Genomic DNA, 23243 nt, shown 5'->3' with positions numbered 1-23243 from the left:
TATAGGGCACATGCGCTCGCCAGGAAGACAGAGAGAGACAGAGAGACAGAAAGTGAGAAATCACCCCCCAGGGGGGATGGCCACGCCACAATCCCTTCTCCTCCATTCTCCTCTCGGGATCTTGGGCACGCACGCACATGCATCCGGCATGAGTTTAAGCCACCAGGTCCGCAATGCGAACCATGGTCGACTACAGGGGAGTCCAGCGACATAGCCATTATGCAATCTACTGGTCCCGGATATCATTACCTTCGGATAATACCATCATTAAACTGAGATCCACAGAGCCTAGAATGGAGAGTTTACATTTCCTAAAAGAAACAGTAGTCATTTCTTAGAATAAGAGGAACTCAGAAGAATAAGAACTTACTTTTGAATTATAATTAATAACACAATAGTTTATACAAGCTTTACCTCTTTTGTCACTGAAACGGAAAAGGATACAATGATATTCCAAGGACCAAGTCTTAGCCAATTTGGCCAAAAACCTTTATACAGAGCAGAAAACCCTTCATTCTTCCATGTCTGTTAAGGGGAAAGGGAGAGACATTAAGGAAGGGGATTAACTTCCAACTTTCTAATTATGTCAAATGTACTGCTAATTAGTGGCCAGCCTAATTTATTTTTCTTAAAAATAAAATCCTGTTTAGAAGGACTGTCTAAGAAATCTGTGCTTTCTCTCTCTCTTTGTTCTTTGAAGGCTTCCATGTAAGTGGAAGACTGAGGCTCCCTGCCAAATAACCCCACAGACAAGAATGAAAGAACCCCACAGAAGGCAGACAAACAGTAGTTGAATGACTACGAAATCAGATTTAATTCCAACTGGGATCTTTTGCTATCATGCCATCTGAGTTCCTAAACAGGTCATAAAGAAGCAATGATGATTTAAGATACCCTATAGAGCCCTATTTTTCTAAGTTGTTAGTTGGATAAAAATGATAAGTATCAGGAGCCAGCTCTGCAGCACAGCAGTTAAGTGCTATGCACTAGGAGCCAGATTCCATATGGTGGACCATGGTTCAAATACTGGGCCCAGGAGCTTGACACCAGGTGCGTGTGCATGTATGCCCAAAGTCCAGATGAGATGGAGAAGTGGAGGGAAAAAAAATTGTGGCATGGGCATGCCCCACTTGGGGGGGGGGCTTTCTCTCTCTCTCTGGCAGTGCGCATACCCTCTAGCACTAAAACAAGAAAGAAAAAGAGACAGAAGCACAGGTCTGCTACAATCACAGCAAAGATTACTATTTCCTCACCTCTCACAGCAGAGTAGAGGTATAAAAAAATAAACTTTCGTTTTAAATACTCATCTAGCTTTTATATTTATGAATTTAGCTTTGGTGTGGCAAAAATTATGTAATATATTTTTTTTTAGGGCCAGTGCACTCTCAAAAGAAAGAGAGAGAGAGAGAGAGAGAGGGAGAGAAAGCACCCTCCAATGGGGCGTGGTCACACTGCAATCTCTTCTCCATTTCTTCATTCTGTTGGGATCTGGGGCACGTAAGTACATGAGCCCAACATATGATCAAGTCAGGGACTCAAACCACATGGGCTCATGTAACTTAGTTTAATCGCTTTCATAATTTAGTCACTATTTAGGTCAAGAAATTATATAGTGCACTATGCTGTACATTCCTTCTCACCTGTAACAAGCAATCCAGGCTACCTGTGTAACCAGGGCACCTGCCATCACGAAGAACTCTCTGATTCATCATCCGCGTTCTCACAACGTCCACAGGGTTTGAGGCCAGGGCCCCAGCCAAACCACAGGTGAAACTAGAGCTATGAATATACCATTGGTAAAAACAAAAAGTTAACCACCACTGAGCTATATCAACCATTCCAAAGGCAAGAAACTGCCTCTTCCCAAACTATGTTAAAGTAACATGTAACAATGTGAAATCCATTAAGAAAAGGTTCATATCCAGAGAACTGCACACACTTCTCTTTTTTGTTTTTTGTTTTTTGTTTTTGTTTTTGTGTTTTTGGCATAGGGCACCACACTCACCCAGAGAGAAACAGTGAGAGAAAAAGTGAGAAATCACCCACCAGGGAAAATGGCCACACCACAATCCCTTCTCTTTCATTCTCCTCTTGGGACTTTGGACACATGTGCATACATGCCTGGCATAATTTTCAAGCCGCCAGGTCCAGGACTCAAACCATGGTCAGCCAGGCATAATCTAGCCACCTTAACTACCATGTGCAAATGTCTTAAACGTCAGCACTGATTGTATTGGCCCAAAAGTTCCAGTCACAGCTAAGAATACCTTTGAGGATCTAATGTCAAAGTCTCATAGCAACACGAAGGAACAACCTCCAATGGTGATCTAATTCTTTTATTTACCAAGAGTAGACCACAGGGTTTGAGGCCAGGGCCCCAGCCAAACCACAGGTGAAACTAGAGCTATGAATATACCATTGGTAAAAACAAAAAGTTAACCACCACTGAGCTATATCAACCATTCCAAAGGCAAGAAACTGCCTCTTCCCAAACTATGTTAAAGTAACATGTAACAATGTGAAATCCATTAAGAAAAGGTTCATATCCAGAGAACTGCACACACTTCTCTTTTTTGTTTTTTGTTTTTTGTTTTTGTTTTTGTGTTTTTGGCATAGGGCACCACACTCACCCAGAGAGAAACAGTGAGAGAAAAAGTGAGAAATCACCCACCAGGGAAAATGGCCACACCACAATCCCTTCTCTTTCATTCTCCTCTTGGGACTTTGGACACATGTGCATACATGCCTGGCATGATTTTCAAGCCGCCAGGTCCAGGACTCAAACCATGGTCAGCCAGGCATAATCTAGCCACCTTAACTACCATGTGCAAATGTCTTAAACGTCAGCACTGATTGTATTGGCCCAAAAGTTCCAGTCACAGCTAAGAATACCTTTGAGGATCTAATGTCAAAGTCTCATAGCAACACGAAGGAACAACCTCCAATGGTGATCTAATTCTTTTATTTACCAAGAGTAGACAGTAGGCATTAGAGTAACTCTGGCCAGATCATAATTACACAGGAATCATGTGTTCCTAGAGATAAAAGGATAAGCTCTCCTCCCTGGAATGCCCACCAAAGCTCTTAGGTTCTACTCTATTTTTAGTCTCATAAAACTACAATAGACCACTTTTGGTATCAACTCAGAGCACGGTTCCTCAACCTCAGCACAACTCACATTTTGGACCAGATCGTTCTTCACTGTATAGGTTTCTCTGTGCATTCTAAGCTGTTAGCTGCAGGCCAGCCGGGTGGCCAGCTGCACATGTCAACTGCACAGTCTGAGACCTGTACCCAGCAGCTTAAAAAATGCACTAGGCATGTGTGTGAATGCCCAAAAATTCCCCGAGGAGAATGGAGGAAAATGGACTGTGGTGTCATCACCCCCCCTTTGGGGGGTGCTTTCTAACTTTCTTTCTCTATCTCCTGATGGCACATAAGCCTTATAGAAAATTTTAAAAAAAGAAGAAAAGAGGGACCAGCAGGTGGTGTGGTGGTTAAGGCGGTTAAGGCACTGGACACTCCCACATGGTTGACCATAGTTCAAGTCCCAGACCCAGCTTGCTTTCTAACTTCCCCCCCGTCTCTCTCTCTCTTTCTCTTTCTCTCTGTGTCTTTCTATGGTCAAATTAAAAATAAATGAATGAATAAATAATATTAATAATTCTTTTTTTTTTTTTTGAGAGGTTTTCGCTATAGGGCGCGTGCACTCGCCAGACAGACAGACAGAGACATAGAGACAGAAAGCGAGAAATCACCCCCCAGGGGGGATGGTCACGCCACAGTCTCCTCTCCTCCATTCTCCTCTTGGGATCTTGGGCACGCACGCACACGCGCCGGGTGTGAGTTTTAAGCCACCAGGTCCAGGACGCGAACCACGGTCGACTATGTGGGAGTCCAGGGACATAGCCATTACGCTAACTGCTGGTTCCCAATAAAATGAATAATTCTTAAACAAAAAAAAAAAAAAAGAAGAAAAGAAAATGAAAGAAAAACAATGTTAGCTGCATCATCAGCATCTACCCATTAGGTGGCAGTAGTAGTCCCCCTAATCATGACAATCAGAGTGGGATTTTAGAAAGTAAAATCCTGTTTGGAAGGACTAAGAAATCTTGGACCTCTGTCTTTATCCTTTGAAGGCTTCTGTATAAGGGGAAGACTACAAGTAGTCTCTTAGGGAAAAAACTGTTCCCCATTCTCAACAATGGATAAAATAAGCAATGATATAGACACATAATGTGATAATCAGTAACTACTAAAAATAAATAAAATCTCGGGGCGGCAGGTGGCTTGGTGGTTAAGGACGCAGGACTCCCACATGGCTGACCAAGGTTTCAGTCCCAGACCTGGCAGCTTGCTTTCTCACTTTCTCTCTCTCTGTCTCTCACTCTTTTACTCTATCCCTCTCTGGTCAAATTAAAATAAATAAATAAAGTTAAATAAAATAATTCTTATAAGTAAAGGGACCAGCAATTGGCATAATGGCTATGTCGTTGGACTCCCATGTAGCCAACCGTGGTTTGAGTCCCAGACCTGGCTTAAACTCACATCTGGCGCGTGTGTGTGCGTGCCCAAGATCCCAAGAGGAAAATGGAGGAGAAGGGATTGGGCATGGCCATCCCCCCTGGGGGTAGAATTCTCGCTTTCTTTCTCTCTCTCTGTCTCTCTGTCTTTCTGGCGAGCACATGCACCCTATAACAAAAACCTCTCCAAAAAATAAATGAATGAATGAATGAATAAAGTCTGTAAGTACTGCCCTGGAAAGACACTTGGACTATATTGTTAAATTTCAAAAAGCAAATAGAAAATGCAAGGCATGATCTTATTTGTATGATAAAGAATGTAACATACTTTCATATACATTTAGATGCACATGGAAAACACCTAGAAGACACATATCTGTTCATAAATAACTGTGTAAAGGGATAGGGTTTTTACTTTGTCTTACTTCACTTCTGAATTGTAATTTTTCAAGTATGAGAATACTTTCATAAAAATGTCATAATTCTATACCTAATTTCCACCCTAAACTCATGCATACCTATATTATTATTTTTTTTAAATCCATAAACATACAGGAAGTGGGTATAGACAGTGTCTCCCATCAGGCCCGAGAGAATCAGATGCTTCTTGGTGATGTCATAGACCGGCAGCTCCACACCAACAACAATAGCAGCCCTCTGAGCAGTCAGGGACACTCCCTGGGTGAAAATATTAACAATAAAAAGAATTCAGTGAGTTTGCAACAGAAATTTATTTTACCAATGTTTTCTGAATAAACTGAAAAAAAACTTTTTTAATTAAATTAAAGCCCCCAAAACAAAACCAAAAAAAAAAAAAAAAAGATTTAGATATACCCCCGTAGACTAAGTCCTGCAAACGTCCCAAGGGGCAACTCCATAAACCGTGACCAATTTTTATGTTTTCCTGCTCATGGGTAGAAATGTGGAGTGACAGAGTGGAAAAGACGACAGAGCAAGAACTCAAAAGCTCTGAAGCCTAAGTTTTACTCTGGCACTGACAGTATGACTTTGGGCCAGACGCTTGGCTAGGACAAGCCACCTCTCAGAGTCTCCAGTTTCCTTACACATACCAAGAGATCATGCTGGATGATCTTTAGGGTCGCTTCTACGAACTGACGAGGCATCAGAATATTAGGAAATAGTACTTCAGGCCAACATTTGCCTAAGACCACAGCCTTCACTTAAAGGCCATGAAATCATCCAGACCAAAACACCCAATGTAACTATAGCCTAGAAACCTCCATAAGAATTAAAAAAAAAAAAGTTAACAAAAGAGAAAGTGCTTAGCTGTCACAGAATATCTTATACATAGATTATTCAAATGGTACTTTAAAATTATGATAGATCCTTTCTATTCCCATTTTATAGATAGGACAATTATGGACAACAGTATCTGCAAGGACAGAAGATGTCCTTATTCCCTTACTCCTTTCTGCCACCTGGAATAAAGAAAAGTGATGAGAATAGGAACAAGGAAGTGGAAAAAGAAAAATAGGTAAGAAAAGTTCAGTCGGCTGGATTTGTTTTCAAGCTCACCTTCCACAGTCCTCTGGTCCCCTCCTGCTGGTAAATGTTCAGGAAGTTGCCTATCATGCCCCCCTGAAGGGTGCCGCTTTGTGCCTGCATCCGGATCTAGAGGTGAGTTACAGACCAATGAGAGGAGAGAACTAGCCCATTCCCTCACATCCCCCCAGGCAACACATACCTCTGAAAATCAATCTGCTGCTTAATGATCAATAACAGAAAAAAACTGTAATATAAACATTACTGTGATGATACTTGCAAATGTCCTGGGTAGATTAAAAATATATTGGATTGCTTCTTAAGAAATCTGGACTCTATGGGGCCAGCAAGAGGCATGGTGGTTAGTTAAGGTGCTGGACTCCCATGTGGCCGACCATGGTCTGAATACCATACTTGGCGGCTTGCTTTCTCGCTTTCCCTCTCTCTCTTAAATAAGTAATTCTTAAAAAAAAAAAAAAAAAAAAAAAAAAAAAGCTGGACTTTCTACAAAGTAACCAATAGCATCCAGTAGTATTTAAGTGTTAAAATAGAAATTCTTTTTAACATTTTTTTTGAAAAGGATATAAAAATAGCCTATTTCCCTATGGTTACTAAGTAGCAAAGAGGAAATGATGGCTGGGCTGGCTGGTAACATGGTGGTTAAGCTGCTGAATCCCACCTGGTTAAGTCCTGACCCATGGCTTGAGAAACGTGCCAAGCGAACAAAACCCCAAAGGAAGGGAAAAATGGAGGAGAAGCGATTGAAGAGTGACCATTCCCCATGAGGGGTTTACTCTTTCTCTCTCTCTCTCTCTCCCTCTCTCATGAGAACTCATGCTCTCTGGCAAATTAAAAAAAAAACCATGATGGTCATCTAAAAAGATTTAATGTAATTAATCAGAGTATCTGGTGTCCTCAGCTGCACTGGGCATGGGCAAACACAATTCTTAAATTAACTATGCCAAGCTACTACTGTTTCCTACTATCTGAACCAAAAGGTATGCAGGCAAGCAGACATGGAATGGTCACAAGGTACTTGTCACACTCTGTTACGCTCGAACCTACTGGTGACCTTCACAACAGCTCCATGACCCAAATTCCAGCATAAATGTAATGCTTGATGTAGCTCTTTCATTTTTAAGAATGAAAAAGGACTTTTCACTAAAAAATTGGTACTTTATTTTTGTTTATGGAGTAAATACACTAACTTTTTTTTTAGGTGTTTTTGTTGTTGTTTCCTTCTTCCTTTTTTTATTTTAGTTATTTATTTGCCATAGCGCACTTGCTGGAAAGAGACAGACAGAGAGAGATAGGAAAAGTGAGAAATCATCCCCCAGGGGGGATGGCCATGCAGCAATCCCTTCTCTTCCATTCTCCTTTTGAGATTTTGGGCATGCACGCACACATGCCTGGCTTGATTTTTCAAGCCACCAAGTCCAGGACTCAAATTGCGGTCAGCCATGTTACTACATGTTACCACAACTCAGAACCTTTACCACCACGCCACCTGCTGGCCACAGCCCATCTATTTTTAATAAACTGCCACCACGTGGGATATTTCCAATGAAAAATAATGAAAAATGAAAAAAATAAATCGAACGCATCTAAGCCCAAATTTTCTGCTCAGTCACCAAGATCCTTGTCTCCAAAATGAATTCTACTTTGAGCTTGTCTGTATCCACTGGAAATTCACTTACTGAATATTTAAAAGTTAATGGGCCAGAACCAGCAGTTAGCATAATGGCTGTGTCGCTGGACTCCCACGTAGTCGACCGCGGTTCGTGTCCTGGACCCGGTGGCTTAAAACTCACGCCGGGCGGGTGGGCGTGCGTGCCCAAGATCCCGAGCGGAGAATGGAGGAGAAGGGATTGCAGCGTGACCATCCCCCCTGGGGGGGGATTTCTCGCTTTCTGTCTCTCTGTCTCTCTCTGTCTGTCTGGCGAGCGCACGCGCCCTATAGCAAAAACCTCTCCAAAAAAAAAAAAAAAAAGTTAATGGGCCAGCAGGTGGCATGGGGGTTACATTGCTGGACTCGTACATGGCTGACCGTGGTTCAAGTCCTAGACCAGTGGTGTGAAGATCATGCCAGGCGAGTGTCGGTACATGCCTAAGATCCCAGAAGAGTGGAGGAGAAGGGGTTGCAGCATGGCCATCCCCCCCCGGGTGGTGATTTCTCATTTTCCCTCTCACTATCTCTAGCTCTGTGTGTTCTTCTGGGAGCACACATGCCCTAAGTCAAAAACTTCTTAATAAATAAATAAATAAAGTTAAAATATTTTATTAACTTGATTTATTTATTTCATGAGAGTGAGAGACAGAGAAACACAAGCACCCTCAACATGGTCCATCCTACGACTCCCCACTCCCAGCCTTCCCAGCCAGCCAGGGTCAAGTGCATGCCCAGCATGTACAGGTTGACCAAGGAACCAACATCACAATCTTCCACATGGATCCAGCATCACTTCAATCCCACATTACCACCACGCCACTGAGCCAGCCCTGAAAGTTAGAATCTTCATGTTGGGACCAGCAGGTAGCATGGACGTTAAGGTACTAGATCCCACATGACTGACTGCGAGGTTCATGTCCTGAACCCAGTGGCTTGAAAAAAATCACGCTGGGTATATGTACGTGTTTGCCCAACATCCCGAGAAGAGACAAAGGGATTGCTGCATGTCCAGCCCCCCGGAGGGAGTGAGTGGGTGGTGATTTCCCATGTTCTCTCTCTCTGGAGAGTGCAAACACTCTACAGCAAAAACAAACAAACAAACAAAAACCCTTTATAGTACTTAAATTATAAACATATCATATACATACAGCATATTAGCATATGTTATAGTCATGGATTTTCATTACCAAAATGCTTTCAATAAGAAAATGTAGACTGTGTCTATAAGATATAAGTAGCACAGCTTACTTTCAAAACATCGGTAGGATTAGCAATGGCTGAGGATATGACTCCAGAGAGAATTCCACATATGACGTTTATCAGTAGAGTTTCATCTGTAAACAAAGGCATATTATTGGACTTTTCCTATACAGAGAGCTCTACCTGTGGGTAGCTGAAACATAGTACTCATTTATATACTACTTGTTCACCTTAAGATTTACCCAAAAAAGTCTGCTTTATGAACCAAGTAATTTTAAAAGGAATTTTGCTGACTAAAGGGATTTTGCTTAGCAAAATTTTTTGCTTTTCTAGAAAAGAATGTGAATCATCATGCAAAGTGAACACCCATCCATGTTTGTGTGTAAATTCAGACCATAATTAAAATGAGATGTATCTGTCAGAAGAGTAGAAAAGACACATTTCTAATGAGATAACATGGATATTTATTTGGCAAAGAAAGTTACAATGCATATGATATGTATTTAGTTTGAAATACTTCTAAAGCATCTTAGCTCCTCTTCACCATTCTCAAATAATAGTGACTAGTGTTTGACCCATCACAAAAAACAGAAAGTTCTATAGGTAGGCCAGCTGGTAGCATAGTGGTTAAGGTACTAGATCCCAACAACCCACTATGTGGTTCAGTTCCTGGACCCAGCAGCTTGAAAAGCACCCCAGGTGCATGTGCATGCATGCCCAAAATCTCAAGAAAAGAATGAAGGAGAAGGAATTATGACATGGCCATGCCCCTCGGGGATGATTTCTCACTTTCTCTCTATTTCTTTCTGGAAAATGCATACACCTTATAGCAAACACTAAAAAGGAAAGAAAAGAAAGTTCTACAGGTTAAAATTAAGTCACTGAAGCAACAAGTCAGAATATTAGAACCAGAGTTCTTAATACTAAGAAATGTATTTAATGCTTCCCTGAAAAATAGGCAATAACTTGCACACTTCTAGAAAATGTTAATTGAACTAAAACTATGCTATGTCCTCTAACACAGGCAGTTTGGAGGTGAGCACAACTAATCAAACTGTCTGTAGAGATTGCTTCTTTTAAGTGTCAGTCCCCTCAAATCAGCTGCTGGCTTGCTTTAAGCACAAGTCAATCAGACTTCACACCCGCAGTTCTCCTTAGCCATAGTAAAATCACAACAGGCTGAAGAAAATCTACTCTAAAACCACTTGATTAAGAAGACAAACAACCCACCTGCTGTCCACAGTGGAACCCAGACCCCCACTCACCTTCTGGGCGTTCAACAAATAACCGCTTCAAGCTCTGGTAAGTGCCTATCTTGATGGTGCCATAGGAAGCCTGGCGTAACATCGCAGGCGCAATTCTGTCAAAACCACGTACAAAAAGGGGGAAAACAACGTAAAAAATCACTGAGAAGCCTACAGAAGACCAACACACACAGGTATAAGCACTCATGTGTCTGCCACAACCAAACTACACTAAAACAGACTTCTGAAAAATTCAAGAACCAACAAAAATACAAGTGGGCTCACTTAGATTTGTGCAAATTCTTAGTGCAAACTGGACTCCTCATATCCATCCTCAGTGAAAATGTAAGTGAATGTGCGCTTCATTCGCCCATTCATGCTCAAAGACAGTCTTCCTTTCCCAACCGGCACCTGGTGAGATCTGGCTTTATCCAGGTATACCTTAAACAGCTGTAATCTTCCGCTGTTGCCCTAGGGGTACCTCCTACCTCCTCAAAGGCCCTGTTTCAGTTACTTCCTTTCACTAAAAGTCTTCCCACAGCAGTACTGAAATAAGTTCAAGACACTGCACCAGAAACACAAATTAACTTCCCTCCAGCCCATACGCCCCGCCAACCAACCACCCCGTGGCATTTACACTCCCCGCTCTTTCTGTAGCTTCCTACTTCCTCCTCAAACTGCAGTCTCATTTCCCCAACCCAGTCCCTCACAACTCCCCTCGGGAGACTGACAACTGACAACAAGGTGACAACTGACAAGAATGCTGCTAAGTTAAAGGACACTTTTTTAAAAAGAGGTTTTTTCCTTTAGGGCCACCAGAGAGAGACAGAGACAGTGACAGAGAATGTGAGAAATCACCCCGCAGGGAGGATGGCCATGCTACGATCCCTTCTCCTCCATTCTCCTCCTGGGATCTTGGGCACACGTGCCCAATGTGAGTTTCAAGTGACTGGGTCCAGGACTAGAACTGCAGTCAGCCATGTGGGACTCCAGTGACGTAATCACATGCCATCTGCTGGTCTGGTCCCTAGAGGACTCTTTTCAAGTAATATCTTGCATAACTTGGCACATCTGCCACTATCCCCCACCCCTTTGTCCTGTTTGTAGCTGTCTCCTCTCAGACCTGCTGTAACTTCACCCTCTCCCACTTCTTTTTTATACAGCTTCCTACCTGTGTCCTCTAAGGGTCCCCCAAATTCTACCCTGCACTGCTTCCCCCCTTGCTTCACCCACTCCCAGGGTGAGCTCATCTACTCTTGAGGCTTCAACCACTGTCTGAAGACTGAAGACTCGTAAATGCATGTTTCCAATGCTGATCTTCCACCTGATCCAAAGACACATTTCCCACTGCTCCTTGGAGTTCCAGTACTACAGATGTCTACGTCTACCTCCAGATCGGGAGTCCCATACAGCTACTGTCTTCCTTCTCCTAACAATTAGTTCTGTTCCTCTGTCTCCTAGACCAGGGAATGGAACTTGCAGCCACACACTGGCCAAAACCAGAAACCAAGACATCAGCCTTGTCTTCTCCTCCTACACTATTCCTCACATAGGCCCATCACATATTATGTCACTTACTGACCCTACAACCCAGCCTGTCTTCTTTCTGACTATCTCCAAGATCAAGACTTCAGTTCAGATCCTCACCCCTGCTTCTTGTGTTGCCATCTCCAAGTTCTTTTCCCCATGGAAATACTTCTAAAGCATCTTAGCTCCTCTTCACCATTCTCAAATAATAGTGACTAGTGCTTGACCCATCGCAAAAAAACAGAAAGTTCTATAGGTAGGTCAGCTGGCGGCATAGTGGTTAACGTACTAGATCCCAACAACCCACTATTTTTTTATTTATTTTATTTATTTTTTTAAGGTTTTGGCCATAGGGCACATGCATTTGCCAGAGAGAGAGAGAGAGACAGTGAGAGGGAAAGCAAGAAATCACTGCAGGGTGGAGGGCCACACTGCAATTTCTTCTCCTCTGTTCTTTTACTGGGATCTTGGGCATCACACATGCTTTGTATGATTTTCAAGCCTCCAGGTCCGAGACTCAAATTGCAGTAGCCATGAGGGAGTCCAGTGCTGTAACCACTATAACACCTGCTGGGCCCACAGAGCCAACTCTGAACAATGGAAACCATCTTAGTCCTCCTAATTAAAACCCTTAAAACCATTCAGTGGCTTCTGTCTGCCATAAGCATCATGAACTCAAATACGAACCAGGCAGATGACATGAGTGACTAAAGCAGGCTGGGTCTACATGCTCACACATACACTACGTGAGTGTCAAAGGCTTTGTAAACCAGAGAACGTATCCTTAACTCCTGCTACTACTGTTAGCAGTTAATGAACGTGAGCCTGATATTGATTTTCCTGGAACAGACAAAATCCCGGATTTTTATGTGCCATTTCTTATTTTTTTAATAATTATTTTATTTTACTTTATTTATTTATTTTAATTTGACCAGAGAGACACAGAGAGAGAGAGGAGGAGAGAGAGGGAAAGTGAGAAAGAAGTCACCAGGTCCGGGACTTGAACTGCAGTCAGCCATGTGGGAGTCCAGTGCCCTTAACCACCATGCCACCTGCTGGCCCCCCATTTCTCATTTTTAAAATAGTGGCTCATTGGGGGCTGGCAGGTGGCATGGTGGTTAAGGGCGCTGGACTCCCACATGGCCGATTATGGCTTGCTTTCTCACTTTTCCATTCTTCCTCTCTCTCTAGTGAGTGCACGTGCCCTACGGAAAATTAAAATAATACCTCTCTGGTCAAATTTAAAAAAAAGGTAAGTAAAGAAAAAAAGTTAAATAAAGTAATTCTTAAAAAAAAAAAATAAATAATAGTAGCTCAGGGGCCAGCAGGTGGCAGGATGATTAAAGGCTCAGGACTCCCATATGGCCAACTGCAGTTCAAGTCCCTGGCAGCTTGCTTTCTCACTTTTCCTTTTTCTCTCTTCTCTCTCTGTCTCTCTCTGGTGAAATTTAAAAAATAGTGGCTCAACTGAAAAACAAAAACTCTCAGGGATCAGTGGGCCCGCAGAGGGGCTGTGGGCCACCAGTTTGCAACCTGTGGTGCACTAGATAAAATCAAGATCTTTGCATAGCATAAGGCTGTTCATGTCTTCACCCCTCGTTACTACTCTGGTTCTATCTCTTGCTACTCATTAACTCCCACATGATATCCTAGCTGAATTACTTGGTATTCTAGAATGTTCTATGTTCTAATGCACATACTGCTGACTCTGTACAAATATTATTTCCCTCTAACCTCACCTGGCTAACTCTACTTGATCCTTCAAAGATCCAGTACCTCTTAAACCCAACAGCTTCCCAGAAAAATTCTCCACCCCTTATCCTCCAAGTCTGGGAATGATGCCCTCTCTCTGCCATCATAACCCCCTGCTAAGACGTCTGTAGTCCCCACTAAATGACAAATCCTTAATAGTGGGCTAGTGCTAATCATCCCCAGTAGTTTTCCCAGATCCATTCTTACTTTCTGTTCCCTGAGAGGCTGATGATCCAGGTGGGTTCAACCAATGGGAAAGACGGGAGCAAAAGAAAGAGGAAAAAGTAGAGGATTTCTTCCTCTCCCTAAGCACTACCAAGGCACCCAACAACTACTGTCCTCTCCTGCAAGGTCCAGCCCTAGTGGGCTCTAGTAGCACTATTTATGCCCTTGTCCATTTGGGCCCAGGGTTGGCATTAATAATAACTTCTCAATTTGCTAGTTTCTAGGTATCTCAATATCTATTTTTATTTGCTCCATTAACCCTTTTTTTTGGCTTTGTTTTATTGCCAAAATGCACATGTGCTTGCCAGAGAGAGCGAAAGAGAAAGCACCACTTCCAATGGGGTGGAGTCACTCCACAATCCTTTTTCCTCCATTTCTCAATCCCATCCAAGATTATGGGCATGCACACACATACCCAGTGCCAGGGCTGGAATGAGAACTGGGGTCAGCCATGTGGGATCCTGGTCCTTATGCAGAGGACTTAACTGCTACACTATGGGACTGGCCCTGTTCCATTAACCCTTAAACCTTAAATACTCCTTTCATTTAAGTCTCTTCATTTAAATCACCCAAGTGAACTCTGTTTCTGACAGTGGCACTGACTGATACAGGCAGGACCTACTCTTACAAACTTTCCCGCCCAGAGGCTAGAGAACACTGCTTGTTAACTGCTGAGAGACAGGGATTCATGGCAACTCCTACCCATTCTGTCACATTCATTATGGCAAAAACCTTGATAACTCAGAAGAACTAAGAAAAAGGGCTATTTCCAAAGAGCAAAGAACTGAATAACAGGATGTTTAAAATAAATGTAAGTTTTGGGGGCCAGCAGGTGGTGTGGTGGTTAAGAGTGCTGGACTCCCACATGGCGACCATGGTTTGAATCCCAGAGCTGGCAGCTTGCTTTCTCACTTTTTCTCTCTCTCCCTCTATCCTTCTCTGGTCAAATTAAACTAAATAAATAATAAAATAATTCTTTAAAAAAAAAAAAAAAAAAAAAAGAGAAAGTTGGAGTAAAAAGCAAAAATACTACCATGCTAATCACTCTTTTCAAATATACCTCAACATTTTACATTTTCTCTATTAAGTCTTAATCTTAAATCTATCTATTTCAAAGGAGAAACAGTGAAATATAAACGCACGAAGGTCTACTCACCCAGAGTACAGTGCTTTCAGCCCTTCTTCTTTGCCTATCCTCACTAAAGCGTGTACCATTCCTCGATACCTAATCTCTTTAAAATTTGCATCATTCGTCTGGCCTTGAATCTGGAGCCGTGTCTTGGTTAAATCAATTGGAAATGTACCTTAACATTTTAAAGAAAGAAACATTTCACTTAATAAAAAGAAACCACTAAATAAAGGACACATAGTTATTGTCACCTAGGAAATACACACGCTATAATGTGCCATTAAGAAATGGCGGACGCAATTTTTTTTCTATTTAAAACAATGATTCATAAAATTAAAATATGCACAAATGTATTTTCCTTTCTTTAGACTTTTACATATGCCCCATCTTACTCTACATAAACAGAAACTCTCTTGGGTTGTTGGAAAAGTCATGAAGCATTTTTGCAAAGAAAAACATAGAAAAAAAATGTTACCACTTTTTTGATAACCCAATATTTAAAACCCTAAGTTTTTAAATACTACATACTTTCCCCTACTTACAATGGTCTGAATTACAATTTTTTGACCATACGATGCTACAAGAGTGATACACATTCAGCAGAAACCATATCTCCAGTACCTGTATAACCATTATTTTTTACTTTCAGTCCAATATGTGATAACATGAGATAGTAAACATTTCACTACAAAACAGGCTTTGTGTTAAGTGATCTTGCCCAGCTGTAGGCTAACCTAACTGTTCTGAGTACATTTAAGGTAGGCTAGGCTAAGCTATGATGTTTGGTAGGTAAGGTGTACTAAATGCAATTATTTTCAACTTACAATGGGTTTATTAGAATGCGATTCCATCAGATGTTGAGGAGCATCTGTATTTTTTATATATGTGAAAGCTAAAATTGGACTGAATGTGAATGAATAAAGGTTTAAAAAGTTCATTTTCTAAATGACTTTCTCACTGAGGAAGGAATATTTTATGGTATAAAATTAAATCTGATTATGCAAGTAAAAATGTTTCGGACAGTACCTAACAGTTCACTCAAATATAGAAAACCCATTCTTAGACAGAAACCTTGATTCACTGGGTCAAAGGTAAAGCCTACAAGCACACTAGGGGATGGTTAATGTGTTTTCCAGAATGATTGAGCCCTGGAGGCCAATGAAGTGTCCAGCCCAGCAACAGGTGCTCAGAAGCTGCACAATGCATATGTGTTGGGCCCACCCTCAGTGCAGCTAAGTGCATACCAGACTGCAGACAGAGCTGGAAGCCACAAGCCAACCATAGTGCAGGTCCCTGGCCTGCTCAAGTTCCCTGCCTGCTCAGCCTGAAAACACACGGGGCATCCATGCACATGCCCAGGATGCTGGCAGGTTGGAGGACTGGAGGAAGGGGATCTCAGTGTGACAGAGCTCCACGAAAGGTATTTCTCTCTCCCTTTCCTTCCCTGTCTTGTGTGTGTGCATGTGCTTTATGATAAGTACTTTTTTTTAATTAATATTTGTCGAATGAATAATTCTAGAGAATAAACACAGGAGCAAACATATTCAGATGTGGAACTCCACTAACGAGGAAGTTGAAAAGAGGATCTAGCCAATGTATATAATTAGACAGTGATTAAATAATTACAATCTAATCTGGCTCAGAGAAGCCCTTGAGCTTCTCAAATCTCTTCATGGCCAAATGTGTTAACAGTGGCAAAGTGGGGGAAGGGACAAGAAAAATAGAGACAGATGCAATCCAAAACTGATTCATAAAACTTCTGTTTGGTCAACAGGTTCGACTTTCTCCCTACTGAACTTTAAAACCTAAACTGCTAATAGGCAGCCAAAATGACTATTCTGTCTTAAAAACAAACCGAAAGAAGACGTCATTGCATTCCGGGATTAATGTTTCCTAAGTTCACACCATGCACTGGAACTACATTCACATGCAGCAGCCAACGCAACGCCAGCACCCTGGCTCCTTACCGCATTCGGCCGTGATGGAGGCCAGCCCTCCATACACGAACGGCTTCCAGCTCAGGGCTGACATGTTCACACGTCCCTTTTCCTCGGAGTCACAGGAACATCGTCTTCAACAGGGTTTCTCCTGGACATAACAGAGACAGTCCCCAGGTATGACTTCTCACACAGGCAGTTTCTTCTCTAAACTCTTTCCTTTATTTGGATTGTGTTATCAGATATAATCACGGAAATCCAACCACCCACCCACCCACCCACTCAGTCCTGCCCCTGCAACAATTCCCAAGGGCAGACCTTAATAAAGCACAACACCTCTATCTGCTAAGCCCCAAATCAGCCATTTCAATCTCACTTTATCAGGTGCCGTAATTTTCACCCAACCCTCAAGAAATAATCTACTGGGAACCAGCAGTTAGCGTAATGGCTATGTCACTGGACTCCCACATAGTCGACCACGCGCGGTTCACCTCCCGGACCCAGTGGCTTAAAACTCACGCCAGGCGCATGAGCGTGCGTACCCAAGATCCCGAGAGGAGAATGGAGGAGAATGGCCATCCCCTCTGGGGGGTGATTTCTCGCTTTCTGTCTCTATGTCTCTCTCTGTCTGTCTGGTGAGCACACGTGCCCTACAGCGAAAATCTCTCCAAAAAAAATAATAATAATCTACTATGCTGATAACTTGATATATGTGTATATACATTCAGCACTGTGCAATCCACAGTGTTTTCTGAGTAGGCTATTTTGACCTTAAATCTGTTCTTCACCCCAAAGTAATTGCTGTTTGGTTGGCACTGAGTTAGTGAGTACCTACCGGGAAGCATCACATTTCTCAGGAGCAATGGAGCAGAAAAATGGCACAAACCTGTGTATAGGGTAAATGACAATTACTTACAACATGCTCCTTTTAGATAAGTTTGTGTCAGCATTTTTCTCTTAGCTGGAAGAGAAATTATTATTCTTAATAGCTGGAAGCAGCTTGGCATGAGGGGAGAGGCAGATTTGGGTCAGAGCCACATGACTTCCTTCCAAAGGAAGTTCCCGCTCATCTCTGAGTCTAGGCTTTTCCTTCATCAACGCTATCATCATCACAGAAGCCAATACAATCAGTTGGGGCAGAACTCAAACTTTATTCACTAGGCCAAATGAAATGGCTAACTTAGGCCTACTGTGGGGATTAAACACTATAGAGTCATGGACCACATAGCAACGTTTCGGTCAATGAAATATGTCGGCGGTCCCAAAGGGAGCATAAAGGCCATGCCATACATCCTAGGTGTGTAGCAGGTATTCCATATCGGTCTGTGTAAGCATCCTGTATGATGTTCCCACAACAAATTGGCCTAACAATGCATTTCTCAGAATGCATCCCATTGTGAAGCAACGCACGACGGCATTTTAAAGACCCTCCACAAGTGCTGCCTTCCATCCTCTTTCAACTTAGCAGGTCCTTGCTCACTTGCATATACTCACAGGCAAGACATAGCCCAACTCCTTCCCATTCTGTAGTTACATGGGTTTCGAGTCAGTAAATTCGCCCTTGTGCCGAGGGCACAATAATAACCATAAAAGATACTTAGAGAGAGAAGCTACCATCACATCACTTTTATCAGTATATTGTTATAATTTTTCTAATATTATCGCTAATCTCTTAAAGTGCTTAACCTATAAATAAAACTTTATCACAGAGTATGTAGGAAAAAAACATAGTATATACAGGGGTCAGGACTAATCATGGTTTCAGGCATCCACTAGGGGTCTGGGAACATATTTCCCTGGATAAGAGGGGACACTACTGTAATTCTTAAGCTGGTGCAGAGGTTTTTAAAAGTGCAGACCCCAATGCTCCACCTATTGAATTAGGATCTCAGAGATAAAGCCCAAGTATCTGTGCTCTTGATGAAAATCAATGAATTTAAAAAAATGACTGCCAGGCCCAGCACGTGTTGTGGTGATTAAGGACACCGGAGTCCCACATGGCCGACTGCGGTTTGAGTCCCAGACATGGCGGCTTGCTTTCTCTTCTCTCTCGCTCTTGCTCTGTCCTCCTCTCTGCTCAAATTAAAATAAATAAATAAAGTTAAATAAAATAATTTTTATTTTAAAAAAACGACTGCCAATTCATACCATGGGACACTGTGGGCACATAAATTCCTACTTAAGTAGTTAATTTTTAATAATGGCAATACAATTGGGTCTTCTTTTTATTGGTCTTAATTTTTTTGTTTGTTTTTTTGTTTTAAGAGAGATTTTTCCAACAAGGTGTGCATGATCGCTGGAAAAAGAGAGAGAGAGACAGAAAGCAATAAATCACCTCCTGGGGGGATGGCCACTCCACAATCCCTTCTCCATGCTCCTCCTGGAATTTGTGGCATGCACACATGTGCCCAATGTGAGTTTTAAGCCACCAGGTCTAGGACTTGAACAGAAGTCAACTACGTGAGAGTCCAGTGACATAACCATTATGCCATCTGTTGGTCCCATTTATTGGTCTCATTTAAAAATGACTTTTTTTTTTTCAGGGGCCAGCAGGTAGCCCAGAGATTAAGACACTAGATCCCACATGCCCAACTGTGTGGTTCAATCCTAGACCTAGAGGCTTAAAAAACATACCAGGCATGTGTACTTGTGTGCCTAAAATCCCAAGAAGAATGGAAGAGAAGGGGTTGGTGGCATGGCCATCACCCCAGAAGGTGATTTCTCATTTTCCCTCTCTTTCTCTATGTCTCTCGCCAACAAACGCAAACATCCTATAGCAAAAAAAAAAAAAAAAAAAAAAAAACCACCCTTTTTCTGCAATAAAACATATGTATGTATGTAGAGATATACATGTGCCCACCACACACATGCATGCATAGAAGATACCCTCTAAAATGTCAGCAAGACTTAATGAGAATTGGGATTTTAATTGAGCTCTCATTTAAAACAAATTTTTTTAGACTAGACTGCCATGTGACCTCATTCTGTCTTACTAATTAACCTTCTAGTTTTATACCACTACTTTAATTTGTTTTGCTAGTTTAGTTTTAACGAGATTTGGCTACTCTCCCTCTGTCAGCTTTGATATTAAGTTTTTAGTTAGATTAAAAGCTAGAGGCACTGGAGTAATCTGTAGTCATATGCAAGTACTCAACAAGAGCTTGACATTTTTGCCAAATTGTCTCCTCACAGTTTCCTCATAGTTTTTAATCACATGAGAGAGCTCACATACCATTCGTTCCCACTCAGATACATGGCCAGAATAAAACTTACCTTCTGCAAGTATGCGGTGCCCACTACTACATCAGCATCCCTGGCTAAACTTTAAGAAAGTATTTTCTATTCAATTACAGGTTTTAAAAGTTATTTAGTAAGAGAGTTAAAAACTTTTTGCCTCTTATTTTTTCCTTTCCAAATACTGTTACTAGATCCCTAAGCAGTTAAGACTTCTGGGCCTTCCCAAGTAAAAGCTAGCAAGTTAAAGAATAATTTGGCTTAAATAAGAACCAAGAGCACCTCAGCAGTTAGACAAACATCCAAAGAAAAGGTCCTAGGTAAGAATGAAATGGGTGGATAGTAATGTCTTTGTCTTGGCTGATATGCATAGTAATCAGGCTGGAAAAAGAAATGTTGTACGTTGTAAAGACATACATGATTGGGACCAGCAGTTGGCATAATGGCTATGTTGCTGGACTCTCATCTAGTCGACCCCGGTTTGAGTCCTGGACCAACTCACACCGAATACGTGTGTGCATGTGCTGAAGATCCTGAGAGGAGAATGGAGAAGGGATTGAGGCATGGCCATCCCCCCTAGGGGGAGATTTCTTGCTTAGTGTCTCTCTCTGGCTTTCTGGGGAGTGCATGCGCCCTATAGCAAAAACCTCTCAAATATATACATACATATATATATATATATATAAAATGTAATATTAAAAAACTAATAATAATAAAAAAGAGAATGGAATGGGTGACCATACACTGGACTGGCTACGCTGTACCGACCACAGCAAGATGGTGGGCCTTCACTTATCATAGACTAAAATCTCTCTACAGTAAACTAGCCCATTTCTTACTTTCTGAGCTCTCTTGGAAGAATTCTTCCCACACGCATTCCTCGACTTCCAACCATAGTTGTTGTTTTTGAATATAGGACGTGTGCACTCGCCAGAAAGACAGAAACAGACAGTGAGAAATCACGCCCCCCCACCGGGAGGGGGGGAAGATGGCCACGCCACAATCCCTTCTCCTTCATTCTCCTCTCGGGACCTTGGGCACGCACACACATGCATCTGGCATGAGTTTAAGCCACCGGGTCCGGGACTCGAACTCTGGTCAACTACATGGGGGTACAGCAACATAGCCATTACGCCAACTGCTGGTCTCCCAACCATAGTTTTTTGTCCTTTTTTTCCTTTTCTTTTCTTTCTTTTTAAATTTTTTTCCAAATTCCCAACTCTGTGGATTGAAGTGACAAGACATTCAGATTAACATGTCTTCAGCAGTCAGTAGTGTCTGGACAGCATCTTAGTCCCAGATTCAGGGAAATAACTAAGGAGAAATTCCACCATCAGGCAGTGGATGCAGATCATTCTCGACTTTGCAGTTCCCTTCCTACTAAATATATTCTTAAGCCGGACTAAAACCCAGGGTGAGGCTACTCTCCGCTTCATTATGAATACAGTACTAACAATAGCTATCAATTCCAAATACCAGAGGTTGGTCATTGCTCTACATTTTTCACACGAAGACTTTACTACGTAATTTTCACAATCCTATGACATAGGCCTCATTATCCATGCACATTTCACAGCTAAGGAAACACTACCTCAGAGAGGAAAAACAACTTTCCTCAGTCTCTCCACAGGATGGCACATTTTTTCCTCTATGTTCTACTCTGCAGCCAAGCACTATCTTCCAAAGGCTGCTAAAAATATTGGTGGATGAGAGGATAGCAAAGACTATAGATCTAGAATAAATGAAGGATTTGTCCACAGGGGAAAATACAAAACTTTCTACTTAAAAAATGTTTTCTGAATGAACATGTCTACATATATTAAAAATTCCAAAGGATTCTCTCCATACCTAAAGTATATGCTAAGTTACACATGCTGTCTACTCAATTTTTAAAAAATCAATTTATTTCTTCTCTAGAGACAAGAAAACAGACACAGGCACCCCTAACTGGGTCTCCACTCTGTGACGCACCCATCTCGGCTGACCTAAATCATGGATGCACATGCGTGTGTCCAGTGTGCTCAGGGAGGCCCCAGGAGGACCCAGCTTTCACATGTGGGTCCCAGCTGTATTACAACCCACCACCACCTGGCCCCTACATTTTCTCTTATACCGTTACTTAGCATTTATTTTCTCCTGACCTCACCTGTACAGCTATAGAGGGGTAATTAAATACAGTGCATATCCGTGGCTGGTACTTTTGAAAATTCTCCAAGTTCTCTTATAAAATTAATCCGTGATAAATTCTTTCAATCTTACTTGGTGTTCCCTTTACCATCTATAAATCTTTAAATGTAAACAGTCTCTAAACTTCCGTGCTCTCAAAAATCTGTTCCCTGACACGCTGCCCTTTCATGAACTTTCCTATTTCCTATTCTTTTTTTAAAAGTGCAGAACAAAAAATAAACTTACCTTACTGGGGTTTAAAAGGAATCTTAGATTCGTATCTCATTTCACATGCATTAACTGAGTCCAGGGTCACAAAGTTTAGCAGCGGCAAAGCCAAAAGCAGAATTCATGCTTTTCAGCCTTCTCACTACACAATAGGGCGCACCTACAGTCTGCAGGGCAGCTCCGACATTGTTTAGCTATTCTTCCGCAGAAACAGAAACAGTAAAGTTGATCTTAGGCAAGTGCTTTTCATGAAACTATGAGAAAGACCTTAAAACTACATTACTTGCGCAAATGCATTCGACCGGTCTTTGCAAATGTGAGACAACCTAGCGTGTTCCGTGAGCAGTTCAGAGAGAAGAGCGCCCTTTCCCAGATGGGAAGTTCGCCGGCTCTCCGGCTGCAGTCTGAATGAAGCCACGAGTGGGAGGGATGCGTCGACAGGAGAAACAAACCGTGGGAGCCAAGGCGCAAATGCACAGGTGACGGAATGGGCTTCACATTTGGACATAATGACTTTGGAGCAGGAATCACTCCAATCCTTGATAACCGACCCGATCCGAGGCAGCAGGAGCCCGAGAAGTAGGGCCAAACCCTGGGCCCGGGAACCTCGCGTCCTACCACGACCGGCCCTGCATCGCAACAGGGGTTCACAGGCAGACGCAGGGGACGCCCGGGAGCCTCCAGGCTCACCAGACACCGCAGCCTCTGGGTTCCAGACGCCGCAGGAATAAGGGCAGGAGAGAGGATAGGAGCGCAAGAGAAGAAGCGGGCCACGCACTTACCCGACAGCGACTGCCTGCACCCGCTCCGGCTCAAGCACTTCTGCAGCAAGAGCTGGTGACCCGGGCGGAGGTGGAATAAGGCTATAGAGCGCCGGGGGCGGCCCAAGAGCTGCGCGCAGCCCCG

At 42.4% G+C, this 23243-nt stretch overlaps 1 protein-coding gene across 2 annotated transcripts in view; it reads right to left on the bottom strand.

The window, feature by feature from the left end:
* The window catches only part of SLC25A30 (solute carrier family 25 member 30), a 25204-nt gene extending 1999 nt beyond the window's left edge, over positions 1 to 23205 (bottom strand). Inside the window, exons 1-10 of one of the 2 annotated variants that reach the window (XM_006166524.3) lie at positions 23120 to 23195; positions 17545 to 17595; positions 16740 to 16860; positions 14800 to 14947; positions 10161 to 10255; positions 8944 to 9029; positions 6060 to 6155; positions 5077 to 5201; positions 1641 to 1779; positions 445 to 525 (exon numbers count right to left, since the gene is read on the bottom strand). In XM_006166524.3, coding sequence (XP_006166586.1) covers positions 445 to 525; positions 1641 to 1779; positions 5077 to 5201; positions 6060 to 6155; positions 8944 to 9029; positions 10161 to 10255; positions 14800 to 14947; positions 16740 to 16803 — 834 coding nt within the window. In that variant the 5' untranslated portion in view covers positions 16804 to 16860; positions 17545 to 17595; positions 23120 to 23195. Of the gene's footprint in view, positions 1 to 444; positions 526 to 1640; positions 1780 to 5076; positions 5202 to 6059; positions 6156 to 8943; positions 9030 to 10160; positions 10256 to 14799; positions 14948 to 16739; positions 16861 to 17544; positions 17596 to 23119 lie in introns of both variants that reach the window. The other variant, XM_006166523.3, reaches the window with a different exon arrangement.
* Positions 23206 to 23243: the final 38 nt, after the last annotated feature.

Source organism: Tupaia chinensis, unplaced genomic scaffold, assembly GCF_000334495.1.
Source record: "Tupaia chinensis unplaced genomic scaffold, TupChi_1.0 Scaffold144262_1, whole genome shotgun sequence".
Taxonomy (NCBI): domain Eukaryota; kingdom Metazoa; phylum Chordata; class Mammalia; order Scandentia; family Tupaiidae; genus Tupaia; species Tupaia belangeri.
The sequence above is the reverse complement of the archived record's forward strand: the minus strand, read 5'-3'. Positions and strand labels throughout refer to the sequence as shown.